The sequence below is a fragment of the Scheffersomyces spartinae genome (assembly GCF_019049425.1).
Source record: "Scheffersomyces spartinae strain ARV_011 chromosome Unknown scaffold_19, whole genome shotgun sequence".
In the NCBI taxonomy this organism is placed as follows: Eukaryota; Fungi; Ascomycota; class Pichiomycetes; order Serinales; family Debaryomycetaceae; genus Lizanozyma; species Lizanozyma spartinae.
In genome coordinates, this window is record NW_025065066.1 from 57,951 (window position 1) to 77,058 (window position 19,108).

At 39.4% G+C, this 19,108-nt stretch overlaps 10 protein-coding genes across 10 annotated transcripts; 6 read left to right on the forward strand and 4 right to left on the reverse strand.

The window, feature by feature from the left end:
* Nucleotides 1–1,122: 1,122 nt before the first annotated feature.
* On the forward strand, nt 1,123–1,812 carry KQ657_001915 (uncharacterized protein; the record flags this gene model as incomplete). Its single annotated transcript, XM_043192692.1, has 1 exon — nt 1,123–1,812. The coding sequence occupies one exon, from the start codon at nt 1,123–1,125 to the stop codon at nt 1,810–1,812; it is 690 nt and encodes a 229-aa protein (XP_043047747.1).
* Nucleotides 1,813–2,811: 999 nt separating this feature from the next.
* Nucleotides 2,812–5,196, forward strand: ACO2 (aconitate hydratase; the record flags this gene model as incomplete). The annotated part of the gene is made up of 1 exon (XM_043192693.1): nt 2,812–5,196. The coding sequence occupies one exon, from the start codon at nt 2,812–2,814 to the stop codon at nt 5,194–5,196; it is 2,385 nt and encodes a 794-aa protein (XP_043047748.1).
* Nucleotides 5,197–5,287: 91 nt separating this feature from the next.
* On the reverse strand, nt 5,288–6,826 carry VMA2 (H(+)-transporting V1 sector ATPase subunit B; the record flags this gene model as incomplete). Its single annotated transcript, XM_043192694.1, has 1 exon — nt 5,288–6,826. One exon carries the CDS (start codon nt 6,824–6,826, stop codon nt 5,288–5,290), a length of 1,539 nt encoding a protein of 512 aa, XP_043047749.1.
* A 416-nt stretch (nt 6,827–7,242) lies between these two features.
* KQ657_001918 (uncharacterized protein) lies at nt 7,243–8,739 on the reverse strand (the record flags this gene model as incomplete). Its single annotated transcript, XM_043192695.1, has 1 exon — nt 7,243–8,739. One exon carries the CDS (start codon nt 8,737–8,739, stop codon nt 7,243–7,245), a length of 1,497 nt encoding a protein of 498 aa, XP_043047750.1.
* Nucleotides 8,740–9,634: 895 nt separating this feature from the next.
* KQ657_001919 (uncharacterized protein) lies at nt 9,635–10,945 on the forward strand (the record flags this gene model as incomplete). Its single annotated transcript, XM_043192696.1, has 1 exon — nt 9,635–10,945. The coding sequence occupies one exon, from the start codon at nt 9,635–9,637 to the stop codon at nt 10,943–10,945; it is 1,311 nt and encodes a 436-aa protein (XP_043047751.1).
* A 98-nt stretch (nt 10,946–11,043) lies between these two features.
* Nucleotides 11,044–12,072, reverse strand: KQ657_001920 (uncharacterized protein; the record flags this gene model as incomplete). Its single annotated transcript, XM_043192697.1, has 1 exon — nt 11,044–12,072. The coding sequence occupies one exon, from the start codon at nt 12,070–12,072 to the stop codon at nt 11,044–11,046; it is 1,029 nt and encodes a 342-aa protein (XP_043047752.1).
* A 552-nt stretch (nt 12,073–12,624) lies between these two features.
* PTC4 (type 2C protein phosphatase) lies at nt 12,625–13,683 on the forward strand (the record flags this gene model as incomplete). Its single annotated transcript, XM_043192698.1, has 1 exon — nt 12,625–13,683. The coding sequence occupies one exon, from the start codon at nt 12,625–12,627 to the stop codon at nt 13,681–13,683; it is 1,059 nt and encodes a 352-aa protein (XP_043047753.1).
* Nucleotides 13,684–14,268: 585 nt separating this feature from the next.
* On the forward strand, nt 14,269–15,984 carry KQ657_001922 (uncharacterized protein; the record flags this gene model as incomplete). Its single annotated transcript, XM_043192699.1, has 1 exon — nt 14,269–15,984. One exon carries the CDS (start codon nt 14,269–14,271, stop codon nt 15,982–15,984), a length of 1,716 nt encoding a protein of 571 aa, XP_043047754.1.
* A 25-nt stretch (nt 15,985–16,009) lies between these two features.
* On the reverse strand, nt 16,010–17,428 carry TPS1 (alpha,alpha-trehalose-phosphate synthase (UDP-forming) TPS1; the record flags this gene model as incomplete). The annotated part of the gene is made up of 1 exon (XM_043192700.1): nt 16,010–17,428. The coding sequence occupies one exon, from the start codon at nt 17,426–17,428 to the stop codon at nt 16,010–16,012; it is 1,419 nt and encodes a 472-aa protein (XP_043047755.1).
* A 380-nt stretch (nt 17,429–17,808) lies between these two features.
* KQ657_001924 (protein transporter YIF1) lies at nt 17,809–19,068 on the forward strand (the record flags this gene model as incomplete). Its single annotated transcript, XM_043192701.1, has 1 exon — nt 17,809–19,068. The coding sequence occupies one exon, from the start codon at nt 17,809–17,811 to the stop codon at nt 19,066–19,068; it is 1,260 nt and encodes a 419-aa protein (XP_043047756.1).
* Nucleotides 19,069–19,108: the final 40 nt, after the last annotated feature.

Here is a 19,108-nt window from a genome sequence, read left to right on the forward strand (position 1 = left end):
ATACACTTCTGTTAGCACTTCTGCTAAGAAAGACAAATGTATCGGACTACTTCGTGGTGGATGCATTCGGTGGCTGTGATTTAGTCATTGTTTAAACTATGGTGTTGAAATGGGGTACACCCAGGCCAAGTGGCTGGAATTACTGCGAAAATATACTTACAATGTGGTTTATATGTCATCTTCAATTACACTAGAATACTGAAGAATATAACGTATCTTATTCAATACGAAACCTACTAAACTTGATAAAGGCTGACATTAGAGACAATGACCTTAGGTGTTCATTGCTGTAACAAGACTCTTATACTTTACTTATATGGGTTATGCGTACTTCTTAATTGCTATCTATCCAAAGGTCATGTACCTAAGAAGCACTGACTTCTGATTAGTAGTTTAATAGTAGAACGCAAAGAAGAGAAGATTTGTTCAATTCCAGAGTGTGTCTTTGTTTCTTCTTACTAACTTGTATATTCAGATTTAATACTTAAGTCCTTGGTCATATCCCGGCTCGTGCTTTTCTTACCATGGGTTGAATTCATTTAAATTTATAGCCCAACTTTCCATGACTACCCCCGTTAAGTCAAGACCCTTTCACAGTTTAATCTTCTCTCCTTCTCCAGTTTCGTTTCCTTAGGGAGACAAGCACATTTTCAACCCCTCCATTCCGGCCTCCTTTTCCACTGTCACCACATATTTTCCTCCTTAATTTCGAGACTCGAGAGAACTAGATTTCACCCTTTGCAGCCATTAACTTAATTGGATGAGCTTCGTGTACCTTAGGAATTGACTACCAGGAAACCACCTGCATAATATTACATAGCTACGTAACTCATATTTGCCAATGGCTTACGAAATAATATAGGAAAGATAATTGGTCTGTGTTGTGTTCCCAGGTTTAATGCCTCCAAACATCCCTATTTAGCAGCGATTACACCAACCAGATGAGTTCTATATAAAGCTACAATTTTGTTAAGATTCACAGATACACGGGTGGTAACCTAGTAGCATTTTGACTTACATTGTTTTACACAGGTACGCACACGACCTAATATAATGTAAACAACAAACTAAACAAATCAAATGAAATCTAGTTGATACTCCACAAGCCATTACCATACTATCATGACTGATGCTGTAGGTGAGTTTAACGTGGAAGAGTTCCAACAGAATATCGATGAGTTTGAACGTCATTTCGAAGAATGGCTAAGTGATACCAGAAGAAAGTCCCAACGAGAAAAAAAAGAGTACGTGACTCTGATTACCAAATTGAAGTCTCAAGAAAGACAATATGTTTCAGAGATTGTTGATTTTCAAGAGAAACAACTGCGATATAAAGATCAAGTTCGTTCCAATGTTGAAGTATTGGAACAACAACAAAATAAAATAAAACAGTTGCAAGATTTTGAACTTCAAATGAAACAAGAAAAGGAAAGGTTAGAACTTCAATTGGCTCAATTAAACGATGAATTTAATCGTGTTTCTGATAAGATACATCAACGTCATGTTGATATCAGAGAACAACAAAAGAAGGATTTGACTGAATTACTTAAGTATCAAGCCTATTTTGGTTTAGAAGTTAAACCTGTTGGTGAAGAAACTTTGGTGTTCATCTTTACAAAAATCGATGCAAACAATAGTGAAAGAGAATTTACCTTTGAAATAGATATTTCGGGTAATACACTTCACATTAATAACACCAATCCACAAATACCTAAGGACCAATTGTTAGATTTAGAAAATGACTTTGCAACTCATCTGGATATGGCAAAGTTCCTTCCTCTGATCCGTAAGTGCTTCCAAGCGATTGCCTAATAAGTTGGCCTACGGTTTGTACACAACATCACGTGACATCCATAATCACGTGACACAGATATTGATGAGAATGAAAATTACGTGTTCAAGTTCAGGTGAACTGATCATTACTTTGCATCCCTTAATAAAGAAATCATTCGGTTGAATCCTTCCAATATGCTAGCACATGTCTTAATAATATCATTTATTGCTGCGTTATGTAACGCTAGTATATTTGATTTTGTCAATCAAGCGTTTGGTGGTCATGGTCATCATCATCAACAACAACAACAACCTCAATTTAATATGGAACATGAAGTCCTTAATAGTAATTGTCCAAAGTACCTTTGCAAAGATACATTAGCATGTGTGGACGGACCTAATCAATGTCCATGCCCATTCCCCAGCAGTCAATTGCGTTGTGCTTTACCTGATGGAGCATTCATTTGTATAAGTAAACCTGCTGGGGACATATCATTACAATATAGTGACCCTAATACCAACTATATGATTGATGCACAAAATGATGATGTACGTGATTGTGGTTGGGTTAAAAGAACTTTCAGTGGACAGATGTAAGAGTTTGACAGAATCATACACAGAATATGTATTTAGCATATCATACACTAATGAATAGAATTAAAAAAAAGAATTTAATATATAATATAAAATAATCATGTACTCAAAATCACGTGACGGATCACGTGGCGATAAGTTTTTCACTACGGCAATAACCGTGTGTGACTCATTTATCATCAGTATACCGCACAAGCACCTTTTTAAGGTGTTGATAGCATCTCAAAGTGAGTCACTAAAGTGCGGTCCGAACGGCGGTTACACAAAAAACATCATATCACACAACGGCGCTACCCTTCCAATATTCAATTCCATAAGCAGATATCTATTGGACCAGATTTCACCTGCAAAATAAAGTGAAAAAAAAGTTATGTTACAGTTTCTTTCTTTCTTTCTTTCTTTCTTTCCTTCTTTCCTTTCTTTTCTTTCTGTAGATTATTAGCGATGTTGTCAGCAAGACAAGCCGTCAGACGTGCTGGCATTAGAAGAGGATTAGCATCCAGAGCTTACACTCATGAAGTTCCATCGGAATATTCAAGTAGAACTCCTCCATATGCAAAGTTGATACAGAACTTGGATTCAGTTAGAAAGATTTTAGGCAATCAACAAAAGTTAACTCTTGCAGAAAAGATTTTATATTCTCATTTATGTAACCCTGAGGAATCTTTAGCCAATGCCAATGGATCAGTTTCAAATATTAGAGGCTTGGAATATTTGAAATTGAATCCTGATAGAGTGGCCATGCAAGATGCTTCAGCTCAAATGGCACTTTTACAATTCATGACTTGCGGTATGGCATCTACTGCTGTTCCTGCTTCTATCCATTGTGACCACTTGATTGTTGGTAAGGACGGTGCCGATAAAGATTTGACCAAATCGATTGCTACCAATAAGGAAGTATTTGATTTCCTTCAAAGTTGTGGTGAAAAATATGGTATTCAATTCTGGGGTCCCGGTTCCGGGATTATTCATCAAATTGTATTGGAAAACTTTTCTGTACCTGGTTTGATGATGTTAGGTACTGATTCCCATACCCCTAATGCTGGTGGTTTAGGAGCTATTGCCATTGGTGTTGGAGGAGCTGACGCTGTTGATGCATTAACTGGTACACCATGGGAATTGAAAGCACCCAAAATTTTGGGTGTCAAGTTAACCGGTAAATTGAACGGTTGGAGTAGTCCAAAGGATGTCATTACTCATTTGGCTGGATTACTCACTGTTAGAGGTGGTACTGGATACATTGTTGAATATTTTGGCGAAGGAGTTGAAACCTTAAGCTGTACTGGTATGGCTACGATTTGCAATATGGGAGCTGAGATCGGTGCTACCACATCCACATTCCCATATCAAGAAGCTCATAAACGTTACTTAATTCAAACCAATAGAGCACCAATTGCTGAAGCTGTTGAAAATGTTAATAAAGAATTTGGTTTCTTAAAAGCTGATGAAGGTGCTGAATATGACCAAGTAATTGAAATCAATTTAAGTCAATTGGAACCTTCTGTTAATGGACCCTTCACGCCAGATTTATCTACGCCCATTTCCAAGTTGGGTAAGACAGCAGAAGAACAAGGCTGGCCATTAAATGTTTCTGCTGGATTAATTGGTTCATGTACCAATTCATCTTATCAAGACATGTCACGTGCCGTGTCCATTATCAAGCAAGCTGAAGAAGCAGGCTTGAAACCAAAGATCCCCTTCTTTGTTACTCCAGGTTCAGAACAAATCAGAGCCACCATTGAAAGAGACGGACTTATCGATACTTTTGAAAACAATGGTGCCATTGTATTGGCCAATGCTTGTGGTCCATGTATTGGTCAATGGGATAGAACCGATGTGGATAAGAAGTCCACTGAAACCAATGCTATCTTTACATCATTTAACAGAAACTTTAGAGCCAGAAATGATGGTAACAGAAACACAATGAACTTTTTAACTTCTCCTGATATGGTGACTGCTATGATTTATTCTGGTGACATGAACTTTAACCCTATAACTGACTCCATTGTTAAGGAAGACGGTTCATTATTCAAGTTTCAACCTCCAGTGGGTGACGAATTGCCTTCATCAGGATTCATTAAGGGTAGAGAAGAGTTTTACCCTGAATCCAATCCTCAACCCAAACCGGAAGTCGAAGTCAATGTTTCCTCTGAATCTGACAGGTTGCAATTGTTGGAACCATTTCAACCTTGGAACGGCGAAGAATTATCAACAAATGTTCTTTTGAAGGTTGAAGGGAAATGTACTACTGATCATATCTCTGCTGCTGGTACTTGGTTGAAATACAAGGGACATTTGGAGAACATCTCTTATAATACTTTGATTGGTGCTGTCAATAAGGAAACAGGTGAAGTTAACAAGGCCTACGACTTGAACGGAGATCAATATGGAATCCCAGAGTTGATGATGAAATGGAAGGAAGAACAAAGACCTTGGGTTGTGGTTGCTGAACACAACTATGGTGAAGGGTCTGCTAGAGAACATGCTGCGTTATCACCTCGGTTCCTTGGTGGATCGGTGATCTTGGTCAAGAGTTTTGCCCGTATCCACGAGACAAACTTGAAGAAGCAAGGTATATTACCCTTGACGTTTGCTGATGAAGCTGATTACGATAAGATTCTGAGTGGAGATTTATTGACCACTAAGAATTTGGCAGAAATGATTGCCAATTACGGCAACGACGGTACTATCACCGTTCAAGTGACCAAGAAGGATGGTTCAACATTTGATATCATCACCAAACATACCATGTCTAAGGACCAAATTGAATTCTTCAAGGCTGGATCTGCCATCAACTACATTGGGAACTTGAAGAAACAACAGTCATAGATGCAATTAAGCTGGTTAATGTTTATTATAAAATATGGTGAAAACAAATGAGTTTAGAAATAAAGAAATATAGAGTCAAAGTCAAATAGTTTTAAGCGTCAATCAAATCACCATTCTTATCTTGATTTTGATCTTCATTATCATCGTCTTCTTCATCCTCGGCTTCTCTTGCCCTATCGTAGAATTCACCCAATATTTTTGGACTAATTCTGTTCAACAACTCCTTAGGGTAGATTCTCAATAAAGACCAAGCTTGATCCAAAGATTCAAAGATGGATCTGTCTTCATAAGCACCTTGGGACACAAAGGTTTTTTCAAACTTTTCCAAGAACTCCAATGATAATTTATCTTCAGTTGATAAGGCTTCTTCACCAACAACAGACTTCATGGCAGCAGCATCTCTACCAATGGCGTATTTGGCATACAATTGGTTGGAAACATCCCCATGATCCTTACGGGTCATACCTTCACCAATGGCTGATTTCATCAAACGAGATAAGGAGGGCAACACGTTGATTGGAGGATAGATACCTCTGTTATGCAATTGTCTATCGACAAAAATTTGACCTTCGGTGATATAACCAGTCAAATCAGGAATTGGATGGGTAATATCATCATTAGGCATGGTTAAAATAGGAATTTGAGTAATGGACCCATTTCTACCTTCAACTCTACCAGCTCTTTCATAAATGGTAGATAAATCGGTATACATATAACCAGGATAACCTCTTCTACCGGGGACTTCTTCTCTGGCAGCAGAGATTTCTCTCAAGGCATCCGCATATGAAGACATATCGGTTAAGATAGTCAACACGTGTCTTTCGGTTTGATAAGCCAAATATTCGGCTGTAGTCAAAGCCAAACGAGGAGTAATGATTCTTTCAATGGTAGGATCATTGGCCAAGTTCAAAAACAAGGTAGTTCTTTCCAAGGATCCATTTTCTTCGAAATCTTGCTTGAAGAATCTGGAGGTTTCCAAGTTGACACCCATAGCAGCAAACACAATCGAGAAGTTTTCTTCATGACCATCGTGGACATCTTTGGTGGGTCTAACCAAACCAGCTTGTCTACAAATTTGAGCGGCGATTTCATTATGAGGTAACCCAGAAGCAGAGAAAATAGGAATCTTTTGACCTCTAGCAATTGAATTCATAGTATCAATGGTAGAGATCCCTGTCAGAATCATTTCTTCAGGATAAATACGAGCAAATGGGTTAATAGGAGATCCATTGATATCCAAATAATCTTCAGCAAAAATCTTGGGACCCTTATCAATTGGTCTACCGGAACCATCAAAGATTCTACCCAACATATCTTCAGAAACAGGGATCTTTAAGTTTTGGCCAGTGAACTCAACCCTGGTCTTTTTAACATCAATACCACTTGTGCCTTCAAACACTTGAACAATGGCTTTGGATCCTCTGACTTCCAAAACTTGACCTGCTCTAACAGATCCATCTGGTAAGGTCAAATTGACAATCTCATTATAACGAGGGAACTTGACATTATCTAAGATAACTAATGGTCCATTGACCCCTTGAACGGTGTTATAGTTAATCCGAGGCTTAACCTTGAACCCTTCGGTCACCGCCTTCTTGTTCAACTCAAATAATTCCTTATCGGACAACATGTCTACTCAATTGATGGGAATTGCTGTCGGGATAGTTTAGTGCTGCGTCCACCTGTAATTTCAATTTCGTTGATAAGAGGTTTTTTTTCTTCCAATCGGCGTGGTGAACGGTCAGAAATTTACGCCGAACAAGACTCACAAATACGCATGAACGGTAGCGCGGATAGTACGGGGAAGAAGGCATACTAGTGTAAACCTATACTACCCTTGCTTTATTTAAAACATTCTTCCAACTCTTTTTCCTTGTGAAAACTACTTTTAGCCTCAAGGATATTTCTATATATATATACATATATCCGGTGGTGACTAGATTATCTCTGTATTTCTGTACTGTATCTTTCGCTGTAAGAATTGGATGGAGGCGTGAGCTATGTCTTCACTCGGATACTTGCCATTGTGCAAACAGATCTGTACTACTACTGAATGACGTCCCAATCATGCTTGACTTTGTAGGAGTAGATAAAGTCTCTAACATTCAAGTTACGAAGGAGCTCAGGAGGTCCCTTTCTTGTGTCACTCAGTGGCTTGACTATGATAAGTTCATATAGCTTCTCCATAACTGGCTGGATATCAACTGTGGATATGGATGACCTATCACTTGTGTCATGCTGCTGTTGCTGCTGTTGTTGTTGTGGCTGCAAACACTTATCGACATCGTGTACTTGCTGTAGAAGGTCGTACATGTCATAAGGCGTGGACTCCCGAGAACCAACGTGCAGGAGAAAGTAATCAAAGTTTATAAGAATCTTACTAAGAACCAATAGAAAACGAAGGAAGTCACGTATGGAGAGCCGGCTGAATGGTAATCGTAAAATGCGATGAGGTACTATCACCATTTTCTTATTTCCCATTGGTGAAGCTGTTCTGGAAGCAGATTTTGTAGAAGATTCGTCCTTTTGAGTAGTGGGTGAAGGGCCTCGAGAAGAAGAAGAAGTGATGATCTTTGGATCTATTACAGAAAGTCGTCGTTGCCTGTTCAAAGTCTTTGAAGATAAGGGGAGCTTGATTTGGTCACCAAGCTTAAGCACCTTTTCAGAATTATCCCCTACAATATTATTGAATGGTTGTTGATGATGCTGATCTTCTTGTTCAGCTTCATGTTCTTCATAGTGTTGATCTTCTTCTCCCTTCAACTCAAGCTCCTTCTCTTGTCTGGAATTGTAGAACTCAGACACAGGAAGGTAAGCACGCAAACCTTCGAGATACGGCAAGTCTATTGAGAAAAGAGATTCAAGATGGATTTGTAGTCGAACCAAGTTCTCCAAAAAGTCATTTAGAACAAGAATATTGCACGACATAAACTCGCCAAATGCGATGATAGGTTGTCCATAGAAAAATAGCAACTCTTTCGAGTGAGTGGTGAATACCAACAGTTTAAGTGCTTTATACTTCACAAGGGTTTGTTTGACCACATGCCGTCGTATTTGATGAACATTATGTTGTTGATAATCTTGAGCATTGGTATCTAGGGCCTTCAATGTTTGATGATACTTGAAAAGTAACTCATTTCTTTGTTGAGCTAATACCTGGGTTTTGGTATCAATGCCTTCTCTAGCCAAATCTACTTCAACATTCAAATACTTTATGCGATACTTAAGACTGTCGATGGCTGCATGGATAGTATTCAATTCAATGTTGAGATTAAGCATTTTCAACTTGTTGAATTGAATAGTAAGAAACTTAGTCAGATGCACCAACTCCTTATCCAACAGCAAATTAATTTGAGGATGGTCTATTAAATCAAAGATTGCATTTACTTGATCTTGACTCTGCTTATGAATGGCTTCCAGATCTCTTTCTCTGGCGATAAGAAGACGGGTTTCTTCTTGACACAGCACACATAGCTTGGAATCTTCAACTAGTGTCTTGGTGGTCTTTTGGCACACGTGACACTCGTGAGGAGGAGGTGCCATTCTCCACGTACACTTTGGATGTTCGAAGGAACGGAATAAAGTGTGAGATTAAATTGGTTCTGACATGTTTGCCCCAGATACGGAAAATCGTATATCCGAAGATAACCCACCAAGGTCGTGCGTGACACAGTAGCAGAAAGTTACAGGTCAATTGCTTATAATAAACAAAAGGTTAAGCATATATTCATGGTGATAACGTAATGAATAGGATAATAGTTTTGTGATGTATTGATATAATAAGATATTTATACTACGATAGTGCTTAAAGCAGTACAAAGTAATCTCGTAAGTACATCATGGTAGTAGTATCTCAGTTGCATAAATCATTGTAACCCAGACATTTAAGTACATTATGGTGCTCCCCGTAATGACGGTATTCTCGGTTCGTACCATAGATTAACAAATACAGTTAGATATGGTACATATAATTCCGTTCAATTCGCTGATCTCCTTAATAAAGCAACTATACGAAACTTATGCTAAAGTTCATATCTATTCCATAGGAGAGTAGTGCGGTGGCTTGCGTTTATATGGAATTCCTGAGAATCCATGCAACCTGACGAGATTTATTGTATCCCCATATTAGATCCTGAAATTGTAAGGGTTTTTGGTTAGCGCCGCGCACGGTCATCGCCGAGGAGAACCACAAATCCCAATAAAAACTTTCCATGGAACGCACCCCACCCGTTTCATACATAAACATAAAAACACACTTATACCCTACCTATTTAAACACGCAAATATATGTAAACATTCTATACGCATACATATACACATACAACTATACATACAATTATACATACAACTATACATACATACATCTATACGCATAGACAAACAAATACACACACACTCAAACTTGCGTCATATTCTGTCTAGGATGGAGTCCCTCAAGATGAGACATAGCACAAGCTCGAAGAAAGAAGTCAATAATGGACGTCCCTTTAACGACAATAAACCAATTAGAATAGCTGTCATTGGAGGTAAACGAGCAGGCAAAACTTCCTTGATATCCAATATCCAATGGGGTGGTCAAAATGATACTTATTATCCTACTACTCATGTGTATCCGACTTTGGTTGAATATACACCATCAACCACTTTAGCAAGAGCTGCTTTTGATGAATTATCTCCCGATATCATGCTGAATTTGGCAACCGAAGTTGTTAGAAATGGAGGTGCTTTAACCTTAAGTTCAACCGTTCAAACCGCATTTCAAAGGAACAAAACCGGCTCAACATCTTCTCAAAAACTTCGTCGAAGTTCATCCACCAAATCCAATCGAAGATCAAGTGAAAACCTGTTGAATGGGACTTATGAAATGGGGTATATTCTCCATTCCAAAAATAGTGTTTATGCCACTTACAATACTAAGCAAGAGCTACTAGAACTGTCTGAGTCCTCCAATTCCACTTCGAATTGGCCGTTACCAAGAGTATCACCAATTCTCGTGGAACTAATTGATACTCCCTCTTTTAACCCGGATCAAGTAGTGCCCTTCATAGAGGTTTCACTTCATAAGAAACTTGCTAAAGACGAGCTACATAATTTAGCCAATGAACCGGCTAAACCAGTACTGGCCAATCCACTCTTAGTGGCTAGTGGTGCCAGTGAGATGAATGGTAATATAGATGGTTATTTCTTTGTATACTCTGCAGTACCCACTGATCATCCCCCATCTTATGACGAAGGGTATAGTTGTATGTCTTCCACAGGGTCAGCTCAACTGGATGGAGTACTTACACCCGTTGCCACCAATAACAGTTGTGCAGTAGCAGCAGCTGCAGATAACAATGGATCTGCATTAAGTCTTTTGGATACAATGCGAGTGGCTCTTATGCAAGCGTGGAAGGAGTATCATTATTATACGTCACGATGGAATCAAGGTCAAGAAGCAGACATTTATCTGTTCAAACAAGCAATGAAGAACATGTGGAAACTTGGTTCCAATGTTCCAAACAAGCATCAACAACAGCATCAACAATTAATGGAGGAGATTCCAAATGAACTTCCTCCTATATGGATTGTTTGTACACATACAAAGAGTCCATTGAAGGCACCAAAATTGGTTGAAGAAGGCATGAAGAAGGCTAAAGAATGGGGATGTGGATTCATTACTGTTGATAACGAACGTCCAGTTGATGAGTGTTTAGCTTTGATGATCCGTGATATAGTAGAGACTAATCGGAGTAAGAAGAAGAAGTAATGATTAAGGTTTTATTAGGTTATATATAAGGGTATATATATTTGAGGTTATAGGTATTATCATATGTAAGGTTATAGGTATATATGTTATAGGTAACATTATTTTATATTTGCAATTGCTACACCTAAATGGGAATCACCTTGACCAAAATAAAGTAACCATTTATCTTTAAATTGAACCAACCCTTCACAGAATACAACTTTATTAACTTGTCCAGTGATTTCGTTAGAGGCTTCAGGGATCAAAAAAGGTTGTTCTAACCGAGCAACAGGACCCAGTTTAATGATATCATAATCAACCAACATTTGACTCACAGAATACGTTCCCTTGGGTAACCTTCCCTTTCCAGCAGTACTGGCATTATAGAAGAATACCCATTGGTTCTTCCCGTTATCTAATTTGATTGGTGGGGGGCCACTTTCAACGAGGTAATCTTCATGAGTTAAAATTCCACTGGTGAAAGTGTTCGAGTTCGAATCCCCACCAGGAAGCAGCCAATGAATACAATCATCAGAATGTGCTAGATGCAAAGAAGCATCACCCCAAATCATATAATATTTACCATCAACAGGATTTCTTTCAGTGAAGATTGCTCCCAGTTTAGACCACAGATGTCTTATTTTAGGTTGTCCATTCCTATCGTTACTCACTTCAATCCACGAATCAGGCACAAGACTGGGGTACTTTGTCCAATGAAGCAAGTCGTCCAGTACTGCTACACACAATCTGGCAACATATCTGTCATAAGAAGTGTAAGTGACTATAAATTGGCCCAGAACCGGATGACGGACGATTCTAGGGTCTTCACATCCTCCACCAAGTTCCCATTTTTCTGTGGGGGTAATTATGGGGTAAGTGAGTTTAGTAAAGTTAAACCCATCGTCACTCCAGGCCAAGCCAATGGTAGAAGTACGGTGCACCTTATCTTGAGCTCTATAGAGAAGGAATACGTACTTATCCACGACAATAGCTGCAGCATTATAGAGATAACCGCTTTCAAAATCTATATTAGGGTCGGGCACAAGAATAGGGTTATGGGGGTATTTGTGGAATGGACCAATAGGGAATGCTTTAGGCGGGACATAAGAGCCAGCGGGGGAGTTTCTGTTGATTGAAGGGAATTTCATGATAATAATAGAGTTTGATATGAAACTATAATGGAGAATAGGATAGAGAAGAGAGGAAAGATGGTAGTTATGAGATTGTATAGGATGGAATGGATTAAGGTGTGGGGAAGCCAGTCACGTGATAAAAGAACTTGTCCAAGTAATGTGATAGCAGTGACTGAACAGAGTAGTAATACAATGCAAGGTACTGATATAGAAATGGCTATAACAATAGTAGTTGTAGTAGTAATATCAGTAGTAGCGACACTAATGATAGCGATGACGTTCAACGATAGCAGTGACCTGTGATAGTATCGTAACAATGGACTGCTCTATATACAGTTACCAATAGCAATGACCTCAACAATCCCTTCAGATTAGATTTTAACCGAAACCCGTATCTAAAATCCGACGGAGCTACCCAACATCTCATATCAGCAGTAGAAAACAAAAGCAAACCCTTGCACAAGACCAGTACACCAATAAGAATCCGAGCATAGTACTTGGTGGTACCGATTTTACTACCATAGAACACGATCATAGAACACACTAGAAAACGTCTATTCCATTAGAATGGGACAACTATTATCGAAACCCGTGGAGGAGAAGACCATTGAGCATCAAAGCCATGACCTGCTTACGTATTGTATCGGATCAATGCAGGGGTATAGAATGAGTATGGAAGATGCTCATGATGTTAAGTTACGTGAAGACGAAAGTATAGGTGTCTTTGGAGTATTTGATGGTCATGGAGGTAAACAATGTTCTCTTTATCTCAGTCAACATTTACTTCGAATGATCTTTAGAAGACTAAAACAAGGGGAAGAACTGCAAGAACAGACCGTCTCCTTAACTCAGCGACAGTCTATCATCAAAGATTCTTTCTTTGCTATTGATAAACAACTTGAAGGAACCCCCAGTTTGGTTGAATGTGGATCCACAGCTATTGTGGCTACGTATTTCCGGGACCAATACATCATTGTGGCCAATACGGGTGATTCTCGGTGTATACTTTCTGTTGATGGACAAGCAAAAAACATGTCTTATGATCATAAGCCTACGATAATGAATGAACGAATCAGAGTGGAGAATAGCAATGGATATGTCTTAAACAATCGGATCAACGAGATTCTTGCCCTTTCACGAGCCTTTGGTGATTTCAGATTCAAATCTCCTTATCTTTCATACACCAAGAACAAGTACATTTTACAGAACCTTCCGGAGTCAATAAGGAGGCAATCCATAGAATCGGTGATCCCCAAACAACATCTGAAATTGGTTCATTTGCCACCCGAATTATATCAAATCACTGTAGAACCGGATTTCCTTGTGTATGATCTTGTTGATAATGTTAGACCCGAATTCATGGTGATAGCCTGTGATGGGATTTGGGACTGCTTCAAGAATCAAGATTTGATCAAGTTGATCAGAGACAAGTTGGGGTTAGGTTGGCAACTTCCAAAGATTACGGAATATGCATTGAATGAATGTTTGGTGATGGCCAATAATTATACGGGGATTGGTTTTGATAATATGACAATGATAATTGTTGCGTTCCATCAGGAACAGACCATGAATGAATGGTACGATATGATGAAGGATAAAGTCTTGAAGGAGAAGAATTTGGTATAAGAAGGCAACAAAATATACTACAGAATACCCAACGGAATACACAGTACATTGATTACTACTGCCGTACTTATACACTGTACTCTATACTATATCATATTCTTATACTATAATTATTCTTTGTGTACGCATCCACTGTATATTACTCTTACACACACTGAACTCTTATACCGTACTCTGCTACACAATAACCTCATCAAAACAGGTACAAAAAACATGCGATACCAATTGAAATTCATTCACTACTTATGTTAACAAACAGTCCATTCACTTGAGGTCCAGTACGATAGAGGTACCAGCATATTGTTCCGTACATTACAGCACACAGAGTATATTACAGTACACTAGAGAGCAGCGCAGTCGGTTACCATACGCTAACCCGTACTATAGCACACTGCTTAGTATTACCCTACACTACAGTACCCTACAATATACTACACGACGTTGCTATAGCGTGCTACAGTGACTTGTTATAGCATAGGCTTATTGCATAGCACACACTGAATACAATCAGCGTCTATTCATTGGACTTAACTATTCACTTACGGGCCGTTACCTCTAAACGCCGACCACAGTTGTTCTCTACTCATGTCATCATACTCGGATCCAATTCTACGACTCGTACTAGATCCCGATCTTAACCGAACAAAAGCCAAATCAGATGCATTGGTCCAATTGATCCAAGGGTTCCCTCTAACGGAACGTAAGGTACTGAAGCTTTGTTCCGGTTCCCTATCAATACTTCAAGCCTTGGAGAAACTAAACTTGCAATTGAAGTCATGGGAGTTTCTTTCGCTTGACATCAACTCAGATACCCATTTCAATGATAATGATGATCGCGGGAGGAGTATCAAATCATTTAATGTTAGTTTGGCTCAGAAAGTCTTGGAAAGATGCGTGGAGATGAATACCAAATTGGCAACCATAACTCGTGATTTGGATCATGTTAGTGCTCAATCTAAGACCTTGACCCCCTTGGAATACATCAGTGACAGTGGGACCACGTTGACCAGTTTGGTGCTACGAAGTATCAAGTTGAAGAACTCGGTGAGTGATAAGACGTCAATTGCATACTCCAAAGCGAGCTTGATTTGTATTGGTAGTGAATTGGAAGCCATGCTTTCCTCGGATCAATACAATATGGATCTCAATGACCAAAGCACCGTGGCAGCGTACAAGGTGTTTATTGGCAACCTAATGCGTCAATTGAACACAGCCATAGAGAACGAAGACAACACCGCCAAGTTGGAGTGTCTTGCAGTGATGAACGACATGGAGAAGATGTTTGATGCGTTTAAGTTGGAGAAAATGAGACAGGCAGCGGTGACGAGTTATCAACTGCAGATGGAAATGTACCATCTGATCACAGCACAAGAAGAGGACGACGAAGAAGAAGATTATGATAACGAAGACGATGAAGTTGATGAAGTTGAAGGCTTTGTCAATATTCATCATCACAGACCACCATCATCACCAATAAATAAACAGGAGCCCCGAACACCAACACCAGTTATGGCTTCGGATACAGAAGAATTTGGTGATTATGATTCCGATGGGTACCCTTCATCGATGTTTTCGTCCTTCACGTCCCAGCAACCATTGGTCCATTCTATTACCACCAGCAATAGAGGAGGAGGGGGAGCCGTTCTGCCAGTTAAACGAGAACGACGGGACTCGTCATCTTCGCTCACCACCTCCATGCTTCTACATAAAACAACATTAGCTGAAGAAATGCCCAACTTGATGACGGCATTCGATTCAGTACGAAATGTCAATGTTGATGTTGCCCATTACAAGGAAGAAGAGAGTAAAGAGTTGGCCCGGAAAGGGATTAGGAAAAAAGCCTTACCAAAACAGAGTTCACCCAATCACAGTCCACCAAACCATACCCCAGATCAACCACCACCTCCGCGTCAATTTCCTAATATAAAGAACCATCTACCAGATATACCGCTTTATCAACAAAGCCAAATCTTGAAGCAATCGAATATTTCGAACTCTGCTTCTTCATATGTTTATGCTAACAATTCACTCTTATCACGACTTGGGATTCGACCCCAAGTGATCACCACCACTACTGGATCACAACTAAAACTACAGCCACAAGAAATACAGCAACGGCATATCATTAATGGTGATAGCTCAACCTCAGGTAAAGTTTTAAGTTCAAGTAAACGGCTAAGTCCAGAAGAAAAGGAGAATGAATCTCATCATCAACAGCCTAAACATATGTTATTGACAGCAGAGAATTTAGAATGTCATAACTTAGCAGCAAACCCCATACTAAATGATTTTGTTGATTAAACTATATTTATTATCATATTGAAGGTTAAGCTCCACACTTATACAATTCAGTGACAAAGGTTTCACCCCAATGACCTGAGGTATATTTGGAGATATATTTGAATAATTTTTCAAAGTTTATGGCTCTCTTTTCTTTAGGTAAGGTTAAACTTTCCTTTAAGGCAATAGCCAATTCTTCTGTGTTCCAAGGATTAACAATGATGGCCCCATTTAAAGATTGAGCAGCACCGGCAAATTCCGAAAGAATCAATACCCCTTGTCTTTCTCTTTGACAAGCAATATATTCATAACTGACCAAGTTCATCCCATCTCTGGTGGATGACACCAAACAAACATCACTAATGGAATAAAGACTTATTAATTCATCAAACGTAACGGATTTATGCATGTAATGAATAGGAGCAAATTCCACCGTACCAAACTCTCCATTGATCCGACCAACCAATTCATTAACTGTTGACCTTAAACTTTGATACTCTTCCACATCACCTCTGGAGGGCACGGCAACTTGAACAAGAATAACTTTCCCAATCCATTCGGGATTCTCAGAAAGAAACGTCTCAAAGGCATGAAGTTTATGAGGAACCCCCTTAATATAGTCCAACCTATCAACACCCACAATGACTTTCATGTCACCCATTTTTTGTTTCAATTGGTTGATTCTATCCACCACCGAGGCCTTCTCAAGTCCCTCCGTGAACTTATCAACATCAATACCAATGGGGAACGCCCCCACGGAAATGGATCTGCCTTCAAACTCAATCCCATTGGGAACAGTCATTGTATGGGGCACCACTCTGGCAACGGAACTGAGAAAATGCCTAGCATAATCATATGTATGGAACCCAATCAAATCACAACTTAAAACACCCTCTAAGATTTCTCTTCTAACAGGTAAAATACGATAGATCTCAGAAGATGGGAAGGGAGTATGCAAGAAGAATCCGATCCGAACATTCTTCTTTGATTTGCCAATCTCTTCTCTGAGCATTTGAGGTAAAAGCATCAAATGATAATCATGAACCCATACCATATCGTTGTCTGCTACTTGTTCTGCTACTTCGGAAGCAAAGAGTCTATTGGCTTCAATGTAAGCAGCCCAGGCATTCTCGTCAAAGTTCATTTCACCAGGATGATAATGGAACAAGGGCCATAGAATACTATTACTGAATCCATTATAGTGTAAGTCAGCTATGGTGTCACTGAGATACACTGCAGTACAATTGAACTTGTCCTTCAAATCGGAATTGACTCGGTCTTGTTCCTCCGAGGGAATCTCAAGTCCTGGCCATCCAAACCATTGGAACTCCATCAGCTTAGCAAGCCCTTGCATGGCTGTGACTAGCCCTCCAGACGACATTTTATAGTCGTAGGATCCAGATGAAGATCTCAGGATAGTCACAGGCAATCTGTTGGACACAACAAGTACTTTACCACTAACCATGTTGCTTAAAGTGGAAGAGAAGTAGAGTGGAATAGAATTGGTTTCGACGACGGTATTGTGTTTATAGCAACTACTACTTTGGAACGTCCTGTAGAACCTCCTTAATGGAATAGCGTACTGCGTACTGTTTTGTATATAACAGGTGATGGCAGTCTCGAGTGAACGTCGTCCGCATTTTCTATAGACTTCTGTATTGGGAAGTCTACGGTAAACATTACGTAAGCTAACGTAAGAGACTCTCAATCAAGTAATTACAGTCGTGTTACCACCATTTGAATTTTCTACCGTTAACCTAAACATAGTCATAAATTTATCACTGCTACCTTTACTTTTCTTTCTAAAGTTCATCCAGTTGCAAGTGCTTATCGCCAAAAGTCGACATGTACAATCCATACGCCAATTCGGCGTTTGCCACTACGTCGGAGTCAGGTGGAGCAGAGGTTCATCAAAGAGGCCATTCACAACAACACAGAACAACGCAACAACAACATCTAAAACAACAAACACGGCTGTACCAACCTCCACAGAATCAATTCTCTCCTCAGCCAGCTCAGCCACAACCCCAATACGGTTATAACCCCCAGCAGCAGCAGCAGCAGCAGCAGTACGGTGGAGTGGGTGGACCAGACAATTCAGGGTTTCAATTTGGACTGACTGGTTCACAGCAATCGCCTCCACACCACCAGGTACCTCTCCAACCTCAACCACAAGCACAGTACAACCAATATTCCTATGGATCACAGGGTCAAATACCTCAACAACAACAACAAAATTACATGAGAAGTCCTCAGATGGGTGGTACGGCTCCTCTCAATAATCCAGGCCAACAATTTGGGTCCTTCTTCAACGATCCAACTACCATGTTGGCCACCCAATTTGCCAAAACTGGGTTTGATACATCCAACCAGTACATTCAACAAAACATATCACTGATCATTGGAACCAATGGGAACATCAAGTATTACTTCAAAGTGAGTAATTCATATGTTGTACGTAAACTCTTGATCATATTGTTCCCTTATTATAATAAGACATGGAGCAGAAAGACCAATGCCGAGGTTGGATATGTTGAGAATGATAATGGAGACCCCAATCAAGCAGCAGCTCTTGCAGCATCAAAAGTTAGTCATTTAGCACCTCCAAGTTATGATATTAATGCTCCTGATTTGTATATTCCATTGATGGCATTTACCACCTATATTTTATTATGGGCTGCCTTCCAAGGGTTAAAAGGTGACTTTCATCCTCAATTATTTGGTTATTTGGCTTCTCAAACTATGGCCTTCTCCTTGCTTGATATAGGAGTGTTTGCTGGAGGTCTGTACTTTTTAAATTGTTTCACCCAAGGTGCCATCTGGGATCTAGTCAGCTTCTCTGGCTACAAATATGTTGTGATCATTGTCTTATTGGCTTGGAAGCATTTACTTGGTACAACATGGTTTATTTATTATCCAATCATGTTTGGATTGATTGGAAATTTGGCCGTGTTCTTGATGAGGTCTTTACGGGTAATGATTTTACCTAATGCCAATTCAACAAGTAATACAATTACTGCTAATCAAAGAAGAATTAGAATTCAATTTTTGTTTGTCTATTCTGTTATAATGCAAGGTGCCATTATATTATTTATGAGTCGATAAGAATATAAGACATTATATAGTTAGTGTTATATGACAGTAT